Source organism: Hypanus sabinus, chromosome 8 (genome assembly GCF_030144855.1).
Source record: "Hypanus sabinus isolate sHypSab1 chromosome 8, sHypSab1.hap1, whole genome shotgun sequence".
NCBI classification, from domain to species: Eukaryota; Metazoa; Chordata; class Chondrichthyes; order Myliobatiformes; family Dasyatidae; genus Hypanus; species Hypanus sabinus.
This window is the reverse complement of record NC_082713.1, coordinates 54,372,600-54,393,923: the sequence shown is the minus strand read 5'-3', so window position 1 is coordinate 54,393,923 and position 21,324 is coordinate 54,372,600. Positions and strand designations below refer to the sequence as shown.

The window sequence follows — 21,324 nt, the reverse complement described above, 5'->3', positions numbered from 1 at the left end:
CAAGAACCACACATCAGCGTTCTTTGACATACCAACAGTATTCGTCTCACTGAGAACTCTGGAAACATAGGGTTATCACGAGCTGGCCTTCTTTGCATGGTGATGTCATAGACTTTTGACGATGTCAGGTCATTCCTTGTTTCTCTTTGTACTTTGGAATTTGTTACTGGCAACTGGTCCACCTGGAACACCTCTGCTGGGTCACAGAATGAAAACATTTCTTCTTCAGTTGTCAACCGTGGAAGATGTGACCAGCCATCGGCATTGCTGTGTTGTTTGGTACCCTTGAACTCTATGTCATAAGAGTGGGCTCCTAGGAGCAGTGCCCGACGTTGTAACTGGGTAGCAGTCATCACTGGAATTCCCTTCCTGGGATTGAAAATAGACACAAAGGGTTGGTGATCTGTCACTCATGTAAACTTCTGTCCATAGAGGTAGAGATAGAGGTGGAACTACTTTATTCCCCATACTAGTCTAATGGCCCCTCAGTCGATCTATGGGTAGTTGCATTCTGTGCTCATCAGTGATCTTGAAACAAAGGCAATTGGATGTTCAGATCCATCTTTCTTTATGTGTGACCAAATGGCTCCAATGCCATAAAGGGACGCATCTCACGCCAGTCTGATGCCCAGTGTTGGGTCTTAATGGGTGAGCAGTTCCTCTGATGGTATTAGTCTCTTATTTCCTTGAATGCTCTGTCACATCTTTTTGATCATTCTCATTTTGCTTCTGTATGTTCAATGGGTGCAGCACTGTGGCAATGTTTGGGAGAAACCAGTGGTAGTAGTTACCAGGCCCAAGTGTCACATGAGTTGTGACACATTTTCCAGTTTGGGTGCCTTGTGAATTATGTAAGCCATGCTTGTCAATGACATGTCCATAATATGAAATTTCATTCTTGAAAAACTCACATTTCTCTCTCTTTCTGCACAGACCATATTCACTGCCTGGTAAGCATTTTACCAAGGTTCTGGGGTTGCTCTTCATTTTTGTAAGTCACAATGATGCCATGAAGGTAACATTGTGTTCTTGGGATATCTTGGAGTGCTTGGTTCATTGCTCTTTCCCAAATAGCTGGAGCTAATGCGACACCAAAGACAAGACGATTACACTGGAACAATCCCTTGTGAGTGAGGAATTTCCTCCTTGACTCGTCAATCACCATTTGCAAATAGGCTTGTGACAAGTCCATCTTTAAAACCTCTTCCCACCTGCCAGGGAAGCGAAAATGTCTCCTACTCATGGCAGGGGATTCTGCACAGTACGCCGAACCGGGTTGATGCTCACTTTGAAATCCCCACATATGCAATTGGCTCTGTCCTTCCCTTTCTTTTCTCTCTCCCTCTCTTGAGAGAGAAATCAATACACAAGTGTAAACAACAAATCAATAAGCAAGCATTAGCAACAGTCCATATGTAGCACTAAGGGGAGTCATTGCTGTAAAAGAAATTGATCAATACATTGCATAGACAAAATCCCCTTCCTTGCCTTCATCCAATTTCCTGGTAACTTTCTTGAAATGCTCTATAAGATTGGTTAGACATGGCCCACCATGCATGAAACCATGCTGACTATCCTTAATTGGTCTGTCTTTCCAAATATTTTTATATCTGGGTCCTTAGAGTACCTTACAATAACTTTCCTACTATAGATGTCAGACTCACCAGCCTCTAATTTCCTATTTTATTTTTAGATCCTTTCTTAAAAAATGGAACAACATTGTTTTTCCTCCAATCCTCTGGGACCTCTCCTGGTGCTAAGGATGATTGAAATATCTCTGCTAGGGCCCCAGCAATTTCTGTACTTCCCTCCGGTAGGGTCTGAGTGAACACCTTGTCAGGCCCAGGGAATTTATCTACCCTGATTTGCCTCAGGGTACAAAGAGTTCCCCTACACAGTTTCAGTCACTTCCCTGTCTCATTCCCTAATAGCAGATCAAGTATCACATACTCTCCCAGTGGAATTTCTATGTACTGAGTAAAGAAAATATCCTGAATACATTTGAGAAACTCTATCCCATATAGTCCTTTTGCAGTATGGCAGTCCCAGTCAATTTGTGGAAAGTTAAAATCAACTTCTATAACAACCTCAGGTGTCTTGCAACAGTCTGTGATCTCTCTACAGATTTGTTCCTCTGATTCCTGCAGATTGATTGGTGGCCTGTAATATAGCCCCATTAACATGGTCGTACCTTTCTTATTTCTCAGTTCCACCCATAACACCTCGCTCAGTCTGCCCCGGCTGAGCAGTGCCATGACATTTTCCCTGACTAGTAAAGCCACCCCTCCTCGTTTAATCCTTCCTGCTCTGTCCCCGACTAACTCAGGTGCAAGCCGTCTTTTCTGTAAAGGTCACACCTTCCCTGAAAGAGAGCCCAATGATCCAAAAATCCTATGCCCTCAATTGTACACTAACTCTTTGGCCTTTTATTAAACTGTATAATCTTCCTATTTCTGGCCTCACTAGCACCTGACATGGGTAGTAATTCTGAGATCACTACACTGCAGGTCCTGCCCTTTAACTTAGCACCGAACTCTTTGAACTTCCTTTGCAGAACCTTGTTGCGCTCTTCCTGCCTATTTCATTGATACCAACGTGGACCACAACCTCTGGCTGTTCACCCTCTCACTTAAGAATGCTGAGATCTTGATCTGAGATGTTCTACACCCTGGCAATGGAGAGGCAACATACCATCTGGGAATCTCATTTTCATCCATGGAAACTCTTTTCTGTACCCCTAACTAATGATTCCCCTATCACCATACCTCACTTCTTCTCCCCACTTCCCTTCTGAATTGCAGAGTCAGATTTGGAGCCGAGGACCTGACTGACTTTCGTCAGTTAGGTCATTCCCTCCAACATGGTTTTGTTGATGGGGATGACCACAAGGATACTCTGTGCTGCCTGTTTAATGCCTTTCCACTTCCTGACTGTCACCCAATTTCCTGTGTCCTGCACCTTGGGTGCAACTACCTCACTATATGTCCTAACTATCTCCTCCTCAGCATCCCAAAATAGCTGGAGTTCATCCAGTTCCAGCTCCAAATCCTTAACATGGATTGTTGAAAGCTGTAGCTGGATGCACTTTTCATCAGTGTAGTCATCAGGGACACTGGAGATCTCCCTGCCTTCCCATTTCCCACATGAGGAATTTTCCACTATCCTGCCTGACACCTCTACTGTTCTAACTGAGCAAATATAAAGAAGGAAGAGTAATAAACTGTTGGGGGGGGGACCCTATCTACATCGTTTTTGTATTCTCAAACTAAAGCCTCGAAGAGCTAATGTCTCAAAACCACTACCACTCCAGCAATGTCCTATTTATCTAAATATCTAAACCCATCTCATTTTGATCTGTAATGGATAGAGAATTACTTTACATGTAAGTGGTTGTACTTAAATAAAAATTCTTGGATAATCCAAGGCACCATTCACTCTCCTCAGATTGCCAGCAGTTAATATAAAGCTATCAGGTCAGACACAAGTTTGATGTATAACTACATGCCATAATGCGGATTGCACATTTTTCAGATGAACATTCTGTAGCTGCATTTCTCTTTTTATTAGAATCAGGATTTTTTCCCAAATGCACCTGAGGAAGAATATCAAGAAGAAGGTTTCATCTTTAACACTTGTGCCAGCTCCAACCAACAGATGTTGGAAGGAGGAAAGTGTGGAAAAGCCTACAAGGGGAAGTACCACCAAAGTCTTCACCTGTTCAAACCCTTCCGAACTACACACAAGTAAGCAATTCTGTTAAACCAGGTTAACAGTAGTGGAACAATAAATACCTTGCTTCATAAGGATACTAGAGTGAGAAGCCCTTTAAATTTCTGGTACCTTCTCAATTAATCAATACAATCATGGGAGGTCATTTACCTAAGCACCATTTTCCAAGACTAAACCTGTATCCCTTGAATTTATTTTCCCTAAATATCCATTAATCTTCATTTTGCATATAATCAGTGAAGAAACCTCCATACCCTCCTGGATAGAATATTTCAATATTCACCACTTTCAAGGTGAATATAGTTCTTCTCATCTCCATCCTGAAAGGTTAACCTAATATCTTGATATTGTGATCTCATTCCAGCCAGAGAAACATTAAGTGGCCCCAGCTTGTTTGTATAACCATGTTAAAAAATGCATATTTCAATGACTTCACTATATTCTTCAATATGCTTGAACATTTCCTGCCATCCCTTTATTGCAGAATACAGGGGCTTCCATGGTTATCACAGAACTGATCTACAAGAAGCAGTGTCTCAAAAGCAGTCCTCATTAAGATGCCCGCTACCTGGAACATGCCCTATTTTTACTGTTACTGTTAGGAAGGAGGTACAGAAGCCTGAAGGCACACACTTCAGGAACGGTTCCTCCCCCTCTGCCATCCGATTTCTGAATGGACATTGACCCAAGAACACTACCTCACTGCTCTTTTTATTTATGTTTTTGCACTACTTATTTAATTTAATTTACTGTAATTCAGTTTTTCCCCTATATTATCATGTATTGCATTCTGCTGCTGCCGCAGTGAACAAATTTCACAATATATGCCGGTGATATGAAACTTGATTCTGATTCTAAGAATCTTACTTTATGCAAATGCTCCCATATATATTTTATAGAAATTTTTCTCATGGTAAGGAAGCTAGTTACAGAGATGCAAACATTGTCAGGAGTTAACAATGATAGTGGCTAGTTATTATTAAAGACAAGAAGTCTTTAAAAAAATCTGTTTATATGAAAGCTTCTTGAGTATTCACACTGACACCATCATCTATGAAAAACACAATCTACCAGTTCATTTCCTTAATTTCTTTGCTGCATCCTTATTCCTCAAATTAATCTCTCCTGTTTCATTCTATTTGGAACCCATATTAACTAATTATCTTCCCCTCATTATATAACTGTAGAAGTTATTTCAGTCCATTCATTATTTTTCAGGAGTCTCCTCTGGTATTGTTCTGTGCCTTTCCTTATCAATGTGTTGGTCCTCCTTTGCTGAATTCCCAAATTCCTGAATTTTCCCAAACTTTGGGCTTCCTGTTTTTTAAGTACTATTGGTAGCCTTTTCCTTTGATCTACGACTATCGGCCTCTCTCATGCTGCTGCTAGATTACTTATCCTATTGGAACTTTTTGCCTTAAAGAAATCCAGCATATTTTACTTGTAAACTATTTATTAGTCCTTTAAGCTTGTTCACTGGCACATTTTTTTAATGTAGTTTGCCCTTATACCATTGCCAACTCACAACTGGAAATACTTTATCTGCAAAAAGCAGGAAGCCCGAGGACAGGGGAAACATCAGATCATCACTGAACCAGAGACAAGAAACAGTGAACACAACTTGAAAGGAGATGTCTTTTAAATGATCAGTACATTATGTTTTCTTTCAGTTGAATATTTGAATCTGTGGCATTGCACCAATACATGATGCTCTAATTTGGGCACATTAAAACAAAATGTGATGTGTGGAACAAGTACACTTAGAGGTACAACACTTAGGGAAATTCTTAAGTGCTGGAAGATCCTGGAAATACTCAGCAGATCAGAAACATATGTGGGTTATTTTCATTTGGTTTGAAGACATGCCAAAGAGCTCCCTATTGTCTGTCATATTAATTCTCCATCGCAATGCCGCTCCAACATTTCTGTCTGTGGTATCCTATACTGTTGTAACAAGGAACAATGAAGACTTGGAGAACAGCACTGAATTTTTCAGCTGGGAATATTGCAGGCCTTGGGATTCAGTAGTGAATTCTATAACCTATGTTGTCTGTCTGTCCCTTCCTATTTTCCCTGCAGGAGTGGGAGTTTGGTACACAATGTCTGTGCTGAACATGATGCCAAATTAAACTAAATCCCTTCTGCACGTCCATGGTTCATATCCTGTTATTATTCCCTGCAAAAGTATTTGCCTTTTAATTACTGCTATTATATCTGCTTTCACCACTAGTCAGGCACCTACCACTCTCTCTGTAAAGAACTTGCTTCATAAGTCTCCTTTAAACTTTCACCTTAAACTTCTGTCCTTTAACATTTGTCATTTCTTTCCTGGGCAAAACTAGTGACACTTTCAATACCTCTCAAAATTTTATAAACTTCTATAAGCTCTCCATTTAGTCTCTGATGCACCAGAGAAAAGAGCCCAAGTTTGGCTTACTCAAAATGAGCTTGTTTTCTCCCTTTCCCAATTTTGATTGTTAACTCTGTTTTTCTAGCCCTTTATACTGCCCAGTATGCTGTTTCCAGAATCTATTGTTTTCATTTCATATTTTAATATCTATTTTGTTTTAATTTCCTTTAGAATGCTGTGCATATTAGTAGCTAAAAGCATTGTGCAATAATTCTGAAGTGGGAATATGAAATCAGTAACACAAGAGATTCTGCAGATGCTGGAAACTTACAGTGACAGGCACAAATACTGGAGGAACTCAGAAGGTCAGGCAACATTGATAGAAAGGAATAGAGTCAATGTTTCGACCTGTCCTGATGAAGGGTCTCAGCCCAAAATGTCAACTCTTTATTCCCTTCCATAGATGCTGCCTTACTTGTTGAGTTTCTCCAGCATTTTGTGTGTGTTATAACGAAATCAATGTTTAGATAGCTTCTAAAGTCCTAGAATTTTGTTTAATGCTACTAAAGCAACATCGAATTACATATGTCACAACTTTAAGCTGATATGCAGTTTCCTGCTCCAGCATTACACAAAATGAAATGTTATTTTCAATAACTTCCCATACTGTCAATCGTAGAACACATTTGATAATTTAAAGAAGTTGTGTCTTTTTTTAATCAGAAAATTGGATTGCCTCTTGCAAAACTTTGGATGATGAATCTCAGGGTTGTATATGGTAACATATATGTCTTTGATAATGTATTTACCTTAAACTTTAATCAATTATTCCTCTATTCCATAGAATGTGTCTGCTTTTATTTTGTGATAACATACTTCTTTAGCTCAATTTCCAACATCCTTAGAACAACAGCTTCCAATTATTGATTACCTTATCCTGGAGATGGGAATGGGTACCTTGGTCTTGTGTTGAATTTGACTAAATTGTGATGAACCCAATAGTTCCTTCAATGCAGGTGAGCTTAACGAGAGAAGTAAGGAGAAGCTCCAGAGGAATGAAATTTGAAGGGTTATAAAGAGAATCTGAGAAGAGGCAGAGAACCAAAGGAGGAAGTGTTGCTTGTTCAAATAATCTCAAAATTAAGAAATTGTTTTGCACTTTATGCTGGACAGAAAGAAGAATTGGAAGTTTTTTTTTTAACATTCTTTTAACATTATTAAGGACTGTATATCCAAATGATGATTCACCTTTTTTAATGTCAGTGTTCATTTTAAAAACTTTTTAAAATACTGAACCTGGTTGTCAATGTTCAGCAGAACATGCTTACTCAGGGCAGATGTCTACTGGAATATTAAATACAAGTATCAAATTACAACATTTGATGAATTTTTCAATAAACCATGATTTGAAAATAGCTTTATTTATCTAATGTGGCTAATTGATATATGCCTGCTTAAAAACGTCTATTTTCCTTTCAGACACAAGCATCCAATTGACAATTCAGGCCTGTTCTCTTTTATGACCCTGAACTGGCTTTCTCCACTAGCATGGAAGGCCTACAAATATTCTCGCCTGGAAATGACTGATCTTTGGAATTTATCCTGCAATGAATCCTCTGAAGCAAATTCTCGACGGTATGAGTGATTGTAATGCTGTTTGATGGCTTCTGTTGCTATGTTTTATCTTGCAATTTCTGTAACTCTAGATAGAGATCAGAAAACCAAGTGTTTGTTTAATATTTTTCAAAGCTGACTTTTGTATGCATGATAAGATTCTCTGAAATTCTTGGATTTCTTTTACAGTCTGTACAGTGCCTGATAGTATATATATATACACACTATAGTGGAGGTTTTAAGATAATGAAGTAATTTTCAAAGACTGATATTAAATTCCTCTATGGGAAATTATTAAACTGTTTATAGTCTTATTGTTAATTGAATGGCCATGATAATTCAGGGAAAAAAATGATGTCATTGCTGGCCATTCTGGCTTTTTGTGCAGTTTCACAAATTAGTCTTGACTCTAAAGTCCTTTGGGAAAATATGAGCTGAACATCAGTCTCATTTCATGCCAAGAATAAATAGAACTTGATAGATTTCTTAATCCTTTCATTTCTACCACACCAATTTGTGTGTTGATCAACAATACCCAAGATAAGATCATTTTCTCCTCTCAATTTTGTTGTTCTTTACTATTCCTTTAACCACGCTCATCCTCTTCATTGTATCAGGTTGCAAAAGCCACTTAAAAATTATCTCACCATTGTTCCAATGAAAACGATGGACATTATGTACTGCCTGTTATGCTGTTGGTGTTTAGGGCAGCAATGAAGGCCCTCCATCTCTGGTGGTGTTCAGGGCTTTCTTCATCTTGTCGGCTGCTTCCTCAAAGTTTTCACTACTAGACTGGGTAGAGACTCAGGAATACCATCGGACTCAGATGTAATAGAATTCTTCATTGTTCAATTCTTTTTCCTGTGGGCATACTTAGCAAATCTATAGAACAGTAACTGTAAACAGGATCAATGAACAACAAACTGTGTAAATGCAAATATAAATAAACAACAATAAATATCAAGAGCATGAAATAACAAGATTAAAAAAAACCCTTAAATTGAGTCCACTGGTTGTGGGAACACCAGAAATAGAATGAGTGTAGCTGTCCCCTTTTCTTCAAGAGCCAGATGGTTGAGGGGTAATAACTGTTCTTGAACTTGGTGGTGCAAGTCCTGAGGCACCTGTACCTTCTACCTGATGGCAGCAGCGAGAAAATAGCATGGCCTGGGTGGTGAGGATCTTTGATGATGAATGCTGCTTTTCCACGCCAGTGTTTCACGTAGATGTGCTCAGTGGTTAGTAGGGCTTTTCCCGTGATGTACCGTTGAGAATCCACTACCTTTTAGACAATAGACAGTAGACAATAGGTGCAGAAGTAGACCATTCGGCCCTTCGAGCCTGCGCCACCATTTTGAGATCATGGCTGATCATCTACTATCAATACCCGGTTCCTGCCTTGTCCCCATATCCCTTGATTCCCCTATCCATAAGATACCTATCTAGCTCCTTCTCGAAAGCATCCAGGGAATTGGCCTCCACTACCTTCTGAGGCAGTGCATTCCAGACCCCCACAACTCTCTGGGAGAAGAAGTTTTTCCTTAACTCTGTCCTAAATGACCTACCCCTTATTCTCAAACCATGCCCTCTGGTACTGGACTGTCCCAGCATCTGGAACATATTTCCTGCTTCTATCTTGTCCAATCCCTTAATAATCTTATATGTTTCAATCAGATCCCCTCTGAATCTCCTTAATTCCAGTATGTACAAACCCAGTCTCTCTAACCTCTCTGCGTAAGACAGTCCAGACATCCCAGGAATTAACCTCGTGAATCTACGCTGCACTTCCTCTACAGCCAGGATGTCCTTCCTTAACCCTGGAGACCAAAACTGTACACAATACTCTAGGTGTGGTCTCACCAGGGCTCTGTAAAAATGCAAGAGGATTTCCTTGCTCTTGTACTCAATTCCCTTTGTAATAAAGGCCAACATTCCATTAGCCTTCTTCATTGCCTGCTGCACTTGCTTATTCACCTTCAGTGACTGATGAACAAGGACTCCTGGATTTCTTTGTATTTCTCCCATACCTAACTCTACACCGTTCAGATAATAATCTGCCTTCCTGTTCTTATTCCCAAAGTGGATAACCTTACACTTATTCACATTAAATGTCATCTGCCAAGTATCTGCCCACTCACCCAGCCTATCCAAGTCACCCTGAATTCTCCTAACATCCTCATCACATGTCACACTGCCACCCAGCTTAAGTATCATCAGCAAATTTTATAGGTTTTTCTGCTCAAAGGCTTTGGAGACCCATACATAAAATGGCCAGCCAGCACACTTCCACCACACATTTATAGAAGTCTGCCAAGGTTTTTGATGGCAGGCTGAGGATACAGAGGTGCTGTTGTACTTTCTTTGCAACTATATTTATATGATGGGCCCAGGACAGGACTTAAGTTACACAGTACAGGTCCATAAAGACAGCAACATCAGCAGTTTGTGACTCATATTTTCCCAACATTTGTTCTATATATGTGTCCATAATTACTGAAACCCCATTGAAAACAGAGATCGGACTACTTACATGGAATAACATCACAAACCTGTCATCAGATTTGTTTAGCTGGAAATTGCATTGGGTAGCTCCAGGTGTTTATGCATTTCAAAATCTAATTATTATGAAAAGTAAAATATGCGTAAAAACTGAGTACATAACTGCATGGGTTGCAAAGTCCCAGATACCTTGGTGTGTCAACAACATTTGCAATAGTGACCAACAATACAATACACATCTTCCTATGCCCTTACTTATACATGTTTTGAAGTGGTCCATGTCACCCATGTCCTCCCTTGCAGAAGCTTGTTTCTAATATACCTGTAAAGCATGCTTGACTGTGTAAGGCCTAAGCAGTTCCTATACTGGCAATAGAAGTCTGATTTGAGTAAGTCTCCAGTGAATTATTTGTTTTCCTAATTTCCAATTATATCTTCCCATCATCTCCTTATGATCGTTGTCTGACTCCATGCCCTTCATACTCTGTAGCATAGGTGGTATATGTAATATTGTGCGTGTACATCCTTTGAAAGATTCACAGTATATGGCCACGTCTCTCTAAAGATAGAATTGGGCTGAGCTAGTTTGTTTGTGCAGTAATGGGCACATAATGGAAGAATCTTTCTCTGTAAGTTCTTTTAATAAAATACTTGTAAATAAAATTCTCTATGTTGCAATATCTAAAGAAGAAATATTCAAAGCTGAGACCTAGCGTGATCTCCTGCTCACAATTCATCACACCCTTCAATTCACTCCTTTCCTTACATCTCTAAACATAAACATATAAATATTTATATATATATATATATAAACATACACGTGTAGTAGCTACAGGGCAGATTGTTTCTAATTAGTAAGAAATTTAATCCTGTCATTAAATTCATAAGCAATTTTTATTGGAACATGAGATAGACGCTGTAAGTAGGACTGAAGGCCCTTAAGTATGCTAATCAGAAGGCCAGTGCCTTTTGAAGTTTTCCCTGCAAAGTTTGTTGGCAATGAGTAATCAGGTATCATTCATGTCTCACTTGGAATTCCTCAGCAGTCACCAGAGAAACCAATTTTGCACAATTTAAAATAAATTAAAACAAGAACAGAATACTGCATTTCCAGATAAATCATAGATAAATATAACAATTCTATATGCTATTAGGTAAATACAATGCTCCTCACTATCTCCCTGATTCTTTCCTAAAAAGTAAAATTTCAAGGCACATGTGGGTCTCTCTATTTCATTGATCACGTACATCCTTTATGTCATCATCTATGGCACCCTTTGGAGCTGAATGCATTTCTTCAAATGTAATGTTTTTAAAGATGGAGCTTTGTTCCTTTTACATAGACTACATATGTAGCCTCATGATTACTGAAATATTGTATTGATAAATAGTTCTAGATTCAGATATTAAGCAGAGACTTTTGTTTTAAGGTTGGAGAATTGTGTTCTTCAGTATTATGGTGCTGATACAAGATGCCTAAATTTGAACAGAATAAACTCCCACTACTACACAAAAATACAGGGTATATAAAATACCACAGACTTTCCCCTTCCCATTTGTTTCACACCACGTGCACGTACTCGATAATGCAAGGCAATATATCCAACCCTAATTATGATGTTTCACCATTACACTTTATAAGCAAGCATTTTGTTTTGTTTTATTTGAGTAAAAAGTTCCAGTGTCTGTGAACAATGGTGTACTGCATTTTCAGTTGTGAGTTCTCCTGCTACTAGCATGCTTAATTTTCAAATATGTAAATCTTAATCTAATTGTTTGAAGCATAATCAAACTGACACATGGGTCATTTAGCCATATCTTTATCGTTCATTGGAAATAATTTTTTAAAGGTCTCTTAAATTATAGGGGAAGATGATTTACTTCTGTTAAGGAACAGGGATGGCAACAGATTGGTTAAAGTTAATGTGATGTAAATTTCGCTGCTATAAGACAATCAGTCACATCAGTATCCTGTTGATAAGCGAGCTTAAATTGATTCCTTTTCTCTCGTGCTTCTATAAAGAAAGTGGCATTTAATTTCATAGGTGCCAGATTTTTTCCAAAGGCATTCCAACTACGTTCTTTTTTACTTTTTTCAGCTGATTCTAAACCAGGGTTGATTGGAAACTGCTGGCAGTTGCTTTAATCAAATACTAAATCATTGCATCAATGCTGAATTAGAATCTTATCCTCAGCTATTGATTTCATATAAATAGATTTTGTAATTCATCATCTACATCAGATCTGCATGGGTTTGCTGTCAATCATCTATCTGCAACATTGCTTGCATTTTTCTTTTCTAGCTGTCCATGCATGATCTTGTGTCTTTGGTTGATTTTCGATTCCTTTGCTTGTGATCTCTCTTAACTGCAATTAGGAGGGAGCCAATAGATTGCTGGGCATTTTCTCATGATATTGGCCACAAAATTGGTTCTGATATTGGACCAGTTGAACATATCCTTCACATCTGACATCTGATAAAATAGTGAGCAAACATTTCCTTGAAATTTGATTGCAGATTGGAAGGGACACCAGCAGGGATGATGGTAGAGCAGCAATGACTGCAGTTTCTGGGAGTAATTCAGAAGACACAGGATTGGTTCATCCCAAAGACGAAAAAGCATTCTAAAACAAGGATGAGCCAACCATGGTGGCAAGCAAAGGGCAACATAAAAGCAAAAGAGAGGGCATACAATGTGGAACAATATAGTTAGAGGTTAGAGAATTGGGAAGCTTTTAAAAGCCAACAGAAGGCAACTAGTAAAGTAATGTTCAGCACGGACTAGAAGGACCGGGATGGCCTGTTTCCATGCTGTAATTGTTATATGTAAGCTAGATAATAGCACAATAAAGTGGGTACCAAATATATACAGAATAAAAGAGAGGCAAGACTGGACATCAGACCACTGGAAACTGATGCTGGAGAGGTCGTAATGAGGAACAAAGAAATGGTGGATGAGCTGAATATGTAATTGGTATCAGTCTGCACTGTGGATGAAACCAGCAGCATGCCAGAAATTCAGGAGTGTTGTGTGGGGGGGTGGGGGGGTAGAAGTGAGAGTAGTCATTATCACTAAGGAGAAAGTGATTGGGAAGCTGGTAGAGTTGAGAAAGCAGAGAATCTGCAGAAGCACCTGGACAACTTAGGCGAACGGGCAAAGAAGTGACAGATGGAATACAGTGTAGGGTAATGTATGGCTGTGCACTTTGGTAGAAGGAATAAAGGTATAGACTATTTTGTAAATGTCCTGCTTGGTGGTGCAACAATATCAGCGCCGGACTCTGGAGCGAAGGTTCCCGAGTCCGAATTCAAGTCGGGTTGAGCATCAAGCTAGCAACTTGGCCTCGTAAAAACAAGACTAGCTTACTATGGAAACACCGTCATGATGGTGCCCTGATAACTCTGAGTTAAGGGCTATTCTTCTATTTTATAAATGGGGTGCAAATTTAGAAATCAGAGATTTAAAGGGATTTGGGAATTCTAGTGCAGGATTTCTGAAAAGTTAATGTCAAGGTTGAGTCAGTGGTAAGGAATGCTATGTTAGCATTTATTTTGAAAGGACTAGAATATAGGAGTAAAGATGTAATGCTGAGGCTTTATAAAGCATTGGTCATACTATAGTTAGCAGTTTTGGGCCCCATATCTCAGAGAGGACATGCTAGCATTGGAGAGGGTCAAGAGGAGGTTTACAGGAATAATCTTGGGAATGAAAGGTTTCATCTATGAGGAGCATTTGGGCCTGTACTCACTGGAATTTAGAAGTATGAAGGGAAAATGTTGTTTTATAACTCCAAAAACTAATCAAAGAAATGCACAGAAGCCTGTGATACATGTCTACTTAGTTTTTACTTTAGTGAGGCACTCACAGAGATGAAGAATTTCTGTAGCCAGTGGGTGGTGAATCTGGAATTCATTGCCACAAGTGGCTGGTGAGGTCAAATCATGGAGAGCCTCTGGTAAGTAGTGGTTAGCACAACGCTTTGCATTACCAGTAACATGGGTTCAATTCCTGCCCCTGTCTGAAAGAAGTTCGTATGTTCCCCCCAAGACTGCATGGGTTTCCTCTGGGTGCTCTTTTTTCCTCCCACAGTCCAAAGACATACCAATTAGTAGGTTAATTGTTCCTTGTAAATTTTCCTGTGATTAGACTAGGGTTAAATCGGGCAATGCTGTGCAGCATGTGTCAAAGGGCCTATTCTGTGCAGCATCTGAAATAAATAATTAGATAAGTACCTAAAGCTGAGGTGATAGTTTCTTGATTATCGATAACAGCATCAAAGATTATGGGGAAAAGGCAGAAGAATGGAATTGAGAGGGAAAAGAAATCAGCCATGATCAAATAGTGGAGCAAACTCAGTGGGGGTGAATAGCCTAATTCTGCTCTTATGTCCTCTGCTCTTAAGAATATAAAAATAATGCACCTAGTATGCCAACAACCATACATACTTTGGATTGGTTCAACTTTTTGGCAGTTAATAAAACATCTTGTTTAAATTAAGTTACACAATTCTTGCTTGAGGGAAGTGTGAACTTTCTTAAAATTTTGACCACAGTATCTGAATTAATTAGATCCAGTCATCACTGTGGTTTAACTTATTGAGTTAATTATAAAGAAAAGTAGCCTGTCAATTCAAGTGAGGCAACACATCATTGTGATTTAGTTTGTCTTCAGTGTAATTGAGGTATGTTGATAAATGATATGGTCCAGTTCCTGTTATTCTGCTCCTCAATTCTATTTGTGAGCAGAACAAGTTAGTTCTCACTAAATTAAGATGTTCTCAAAATCAAAATATTTGAAATGGCATATCAAATAAAAATAATTACTAACATCCATAAAAAAAACCTCTGATTGGAATTAAAACAAAGATGCTGAGAGTGTGGAAAATCTTTCTGATGTTTTTCTGGCTGTGGTGTCTAGCAGCAGAACATTGGCGAAATCTGCTAACTAAGGAAGAATTCAAGGACCAAAGTGATCTGCCAAGTACAAAAGGTTAGAAATATATCTTCTAGATTTAGATTTGCAGAAATGGAACGATAGAACTTTCAGATTCAGAGAAAGAGCTAACAGAAAATGTGACTATTTAAATTATTAATGAGGACAGTGTGTTGTGGTTTCTGATCTATATAGAGATCTACTGAATTTAGGTAGAATTGAATCTGATATTATAACCATCGCCCCTGACATTCCCCAGCAACAACTTCAAACTAAACAAAGTTAATGATTTTCATTTAAAATGCTCTCATTAAGTTGCTGATAAGTTTGCCCTTGAGATGATTAGATAAACACTTACCGAACCAACCGTGAAATTATGAAGGAGGGGGAGGAGAATCACAGGTCTGTGGAAGTGATCATGGATTTATGACAGGCAAAGGATTGGGAGAAATGCTGGGAAATTTATTATAATGCTGGTAGGGAGATCCAGGATAGAATTTACATTACTTTGTAATGTTTCAAATGGGCTGTTACTGGAGTATGGCATTATTGCATACATCTCTGATAGGGAAATATCATCTCTCAAGCATGATTCAATATTTTGTACCTGTCTGGATTTCCCAAGCAGTATGGTTTGAGCTGGAAATGTTGCAGAAGCAATTTACTCTGATCAACTTTCAGTCTTGTTGAAAGAGCAATGAAGTTCAATCAAAATGTTTGAATGGTTTATCCTGATAGTCATTCATTTTGCAAGTGTTTTCCCTCAGAGTACTGTTTCTGTTGTAGCAGCAATAGGCTGCAGTTATCTTCATCTTTCATCTTGAATATGGAATCTTTGGACCACATAATTCTTTCTTGATAAGTTAACTTAATCATCTTGCCAAGAAATTTATTTTCATTCCATGTCAGGTTGTGTGCAGATACAGTACTCATTGATCCTAGATATGGGGAGAAATTTATTTTCAGGCAGGTGCATTTAATGTAATAAATAAAATTCCAGCAGAGTACAATTTAAAAAGCTATTGACAAACCAATTGGTTCAATATATCTCATTCACTCAATCCTTCCCAAACTGTCTTTTCAAGTGAAATGATGGAACCTAAAAGTGCATGAACTTAATTTGTTTCAGATACAGTGGACATTTTCCATGATAATATCTTGCAAAAATTTAAAACTTACAGAAATGTACTTCCTCATTCCACATCCTTCCTTAAGATAGTTTGTCCTACTTTTATCAGTTTGCACCAAGGTTATTCATTGTATATAGTGGACTTCACAGTTCCTCTGAACAATGATCAAGGAAAATAGGAACCATTTTTGTTATAACAGAACATTTCCATGTATTTAATAAATGTAAATTATATTGGACTAAACGGATTTTTTGATGTAGGATTCAGTGGATGTTATCTTGGATTCACCAAAGACATTTGATAAAATTATAAACAAAATGTTGCTTGGCAAAAATAAAGTAGTTAACAACAACAGCATGGAAAATTGTCTTGGGAGTGGCATGATAATGTAGTGGCTAGCACAATTCTTTACAGTACAAGTGACCGGGGTTCAATTCCCACCACTGCGGGTTTCCTCTGGGTGCTCTGGTTTTCTTCCACAGTCCAATGACATACCAGTTGGTGGGTAAATTGGTTACTGTTGCTTGTCCCATGATTAGGCTAGGATTAAACTGGGAGTTTGCTGAGCTTCACAGTTCAAAGAGCTGGAAAGGCCTATTCCACACTGTATCTCGATCAATAAAAATTTTAAAAAACAGGAAATTGTGATAAATGTTTCTCTTCAGTGGAAAATGGTATGCAGTGGTGTTTCATTGTAGGTTTTTAGTATATAAACTTTAACATGTTTAAATTTGTTGATAAAGATTGACATGTAAACATGTTGAAAAGCAGTTTGAAATTTCCAAATTTGCAAATGAGTAAGAACTTAAAAATGTGGTAAACAGTAAGGAGGAGGAGTGCTAGGCCACGAGGAAATATGGACAGGTTGGCTGAATGAATGGATAAGTGTAAGATGAAATGTTCTACAATGGAGTGTGAAGTCACATACTTTTGCAGGAAGAAAAAGCAGAAGCAGTATGTACTAAATGACACAGTCGTTAGAGGCGTGCAGGAACAGAAGGATGTAGGTGTACTAAATGATACAGTCGCTAGAGGTGTGCAGGAACAGAAGGGGATGTAGGTGTACTAAATGACACAGTCGTTAGGGGTGTGCAGGAATGGAAGGCTGTAGGTGTACCAAATGACACAGTTGTTAGAGGTGTGCAGGAATGGAAGGATGTAGGTGTACTAAATGACACAGTTGTTAGAGGTGCGCAGGAACAGAAGGGGATGTAGGTGTACTAAATGACACAGTCGTTAGAGGTGTGCAGGAACAAAAGGATGTAGGCATACTAAATAGTCTTTAGAGGTGCGCAGGAACAGAAGGGGATGTAGGTGTACTAAATGACGCAGTCGTTAGAGGTGTGCAGGAACAGAAGGATGTTGGTGTACTAAATGACAGAGTCGTTAGAGGTGTGCAGGAACAAAAGGATGTAGGCATACTAAATAGTCTTTAGAGGTGCGCAGGAACAGAAGGGGATGTAGGTGTACAAAATGATACAGTCGTTAGAGGTGTGCAGGAACAGAAGGATGTCGGTGTACTAAATGACACAGTCGTTAGAGGTGTGCAGGAACAGAAGGGGATGTAGGTGTACTAAATGACACAGTCGTTAGAGGTGTGCAGGAACAGAAGGGGATGTAGGTGTACTAAATGACACAGTCGTTAGAGGTGTGCAGGAACAGAAGGGGATGTAGGTGTACTAAATGACACAGTCATTAGAGGTGTGCAGGAACAGAAGGGGATGTAGGTGTACTAAATGACACAGTCATTAGAGGTGTGCAGGAACAGAAGGGGATGTAGGTGTACTAAATGACACAGTCATTAGAGGTGTGCAGGAACAGAAGGGGATGTAGGTGTACTAAATGACACAGTCATTAGAGGTGTGCAGGAACAGAAGGGGATGTAGGTGTACTAAATGACACAGTCATTAGAGGTGTGCAGGAACAGAAGGGGATGTAGGTGTACTAAATGACACAGTCGTTAGAGGTGTGCAGGAACAGAAGGGGATGTAGGCGTACTAAATGATACAGTCGCTAGAGGCGTGCAGGAACAGAAGGGGATGCAGGTGTATATAGGGAGGATTCCTTGTAAGTGGAAGGACATATTGAGGGAATAGTTATTCAAGTGTTTGGAATACTATAACTGATAAATAGAAAGGTAGAATTAGTTGAATCTGTACCAAGAATTGGTTATACCACAACTGGAGCACTAGGTCTAATTCTGCATGCCATACTTTACAGAAGCAACACATACAAAATGGTGGAGGAACTCAGCAGGTCAGGCAGCATCTAGTGAAAGAATAAATAATTGACGCTCTGGGCCAAGACCCTTCGTCAGGACAGAAGAATATATGTACAGAATACGTGAAAGTCTTTGACCAAAGACTTATATGCCTTATATGACTTACAAGGCAAATATGCACCAAAGTGGCAGGTGATATGGCAGGCAGTATGGATTGCATGAGAATGAAGTTGTCAGATATGCTCCCTAGATGTATGGCATTGACTACATAGATTTTCATATAATTGCACATAATAGTCTTTGCAATTCTTGTCCATTCCTACTTGTGGACTTTACTTGAGTCCATGACTCATCTTAAGGCAAATTCACAATCCTGGCAAATTCAAACGACTGTAAATTTTTACGGAGGGAGACAGACACGAGGCCCGTTCTTTGAGTAGTGAGCATCCTTGATGTCCCCAACTCAGCAGCATATTACAAACTGCGAGGTATGGATTAGATCTGTTACTGAGCTCTAGAATCATCTGCTTGCTCAGATGTTCAAAGGGACTGTGATCTTCACTTGAACAGGCAAAGCACCATAGGCAAAAGTGGTTTCTTAGTGTTCAAAGGTTCTCACAATGCTGCAAGGATCTGAAGGCATTGTGAGAACCTTTGCTTTTAGGTATAATGCACCTCAGATGGTACGTAACATGTTTCTGTTTATATTTGGGGGTGGGGTGGGGAAATGTGTTCTGGAAAAACTTAACATAGAACAGGAGCAAGCCATTCACCCCAGGATGTTGTGCCAAACCAATTAAATTAGATACTGAATGGCTACCTAACCTAATTTCTTCTGCCTACACAATGTCAATATCCTTCAATTTTCTTCACATTTATATGCCCATCTAAACTGCTCTTACAAGCCCCTAATGTATCTACCTCTACCATCACTCCAGGTAGCGCATTCCAGGAACTTATCACTCTGTGTGTAAAAAAAATTGGCCCTAACATTTTAAATTTACCCCCTTTTACCTTAAATGCATGCTTTCTGGTATTAGACATTCAACCCTGGAAAAATAATACTGTCTGTCTACTCTATCTATGCTTCTCATTATCTTATAAACCCCTCAGCATCCACTGCTCTGGAGAAAACAGCCTCTCATTATAGCACATGCCCTCTAATCCAGGCAACATTCTGGTAAGCCTCTTCTGCATCGTCTCCAAATCCCTGAGATCTTTCCTGTAATAGGACAACCAGAACTGCATGCAACACTCCAGATGTAGAGTTTTATAAAGCTGCAGCATGACTTCCTGACTTTTGAACTTAATGCCTTGAATAATAAAGGCAAGCATGCTATATGCCTTCTTAATCACCCTATCAACCTGTGTTGCCACTTTCAGGGAGCTATGAATTTTGACCTCATGATCCCTCTGTTCATCAACATTGTTGAGAACTTTGTCCTTAACAGTGTACTCTTTCTTTATATTTGACATACCAAGGTGCAGCACTTCACATTTGGCTGGGTTAAACTGCAGCTGCCATTTCTCTGCCCATATCTGCAACTGATCCATCTACTGCTGTATATTTTTCCAGTCATCTACAGTATGCTATCCACAATGCCACTAATTTTTATATCACCTGCAAACTTAACCATCACCCATCTACATTTTCATCCAGGTCATTTATACACATCACCAATAACAGAGGTCCTCGTACAAATCCCCGTGGAACACCACAGATCACAGACCTCCAGCTAGAATAAATTCCTTTTCCACTACCCTTTGTTTTCCATGGACAAGTGAGTTCTGAACCCAAACAGCCAATTCACCACTGACCCCATGCATGTTAATCTTCTGGATGAGTCTTCCACAAGGGGCCTTGTCAAAAGCCTTATTCAAATCCATGTAGATAACATCCATAGCTGCATCTTCATCAATCGTCCTCGTTACCTTGTCAAAAACTCAGTCAAGTTAGTAAGCCATGAACTGTACCGTAAAAAACAATGTTGGGACTCCCTAATTAGGCCATGCCAATTCCAGTCTCAATGCACACCAGTGAAGACATTATATTAGATATTTTTGAAGCCAACCATTTACATTAAACTTATATAATAATAACTTCTATCAATTGCCATTGAAACTAAATGATAGATAGATCAATGCTTTATTGGTCCCAAAAGGAAATTACAGTGCAGCAGTAACATTACAACTGCACAGAAGTAGAGAGTGGTACCATGGACCCTTCGGTTAAATTTGAAGAAATTTGGAGGCCATTTATTCAATATTTTCATATGATGTAAGTTGACCCTTTCTGAATCCTTTTCTGATAAAATGCAGGTGAGAGTTAATATTGGACCACTGGAAAATGATGCTGGTGAGGTAGTATTGGGGGGACAAAGAAATGGCAGATGAACTTGCTCCAGTCTTTACTGTGGAAGACACTAACTGTATGCTAGAGGTCTCTGTGTGTCAGTGAGCAGGAATGAGTGCCATTCCCAATACAAGGGAAAAAATGCTAGGCAAACTCAAAGGTCTGAAGGTAGATAAGTCACCTGGACCAGATGGACTACAAGCCAGAGTCCTGAGAGAGGCTGCTGAAGAGATAATGGATGCATTGGTCATGATCTTTTAAGATTCACTTGATTCTGGCATGGACCCATAGGACTGCAAATGTCACTCCACCCCTTAAGAAGGGTGGATGACAAAAGAAAGGAAATTAAAGGCCAGTTAGCCTAACCTCAGTGGTAGAGAAAGTGTTGGAGTCCATTATTAAAGATGAGGTTTCAGGGTATTTGGAGACTAATGACAAAATAAGTCAAAGTCAGCATGGTTTCTGTAAGGGGAAATCTTGCCTGACAAATCTGT

General features: G+C 39.1%; 1 protein-coding gene across 1 annotated transcript in view; it reads left to right on the top strand.

The window, feature by feature from the left end:
• LOC132398152 (ATP-binding cassette sub-family C member 5-like) overlaps positions 1-21,324 on the top strand; it is a 142,858-nt gene that overhangs the window by 14,114 nt on the left and 107,420 nt on the right. Inside the window, exons 3-4 of the mRNA XM_059977199.1 lie at positions 3,568-3,743; positions 7,559-7,714. Of these exons, the coding sequence (XP_059833182.1) occupies positions 3,568-3,743; positions 7,559-7,714 (332 nt within the window). The remainder of the gene's footprint in view (positions 1-3,567; positions 3,744-7,558; positions 7,715-21,324) is intronic.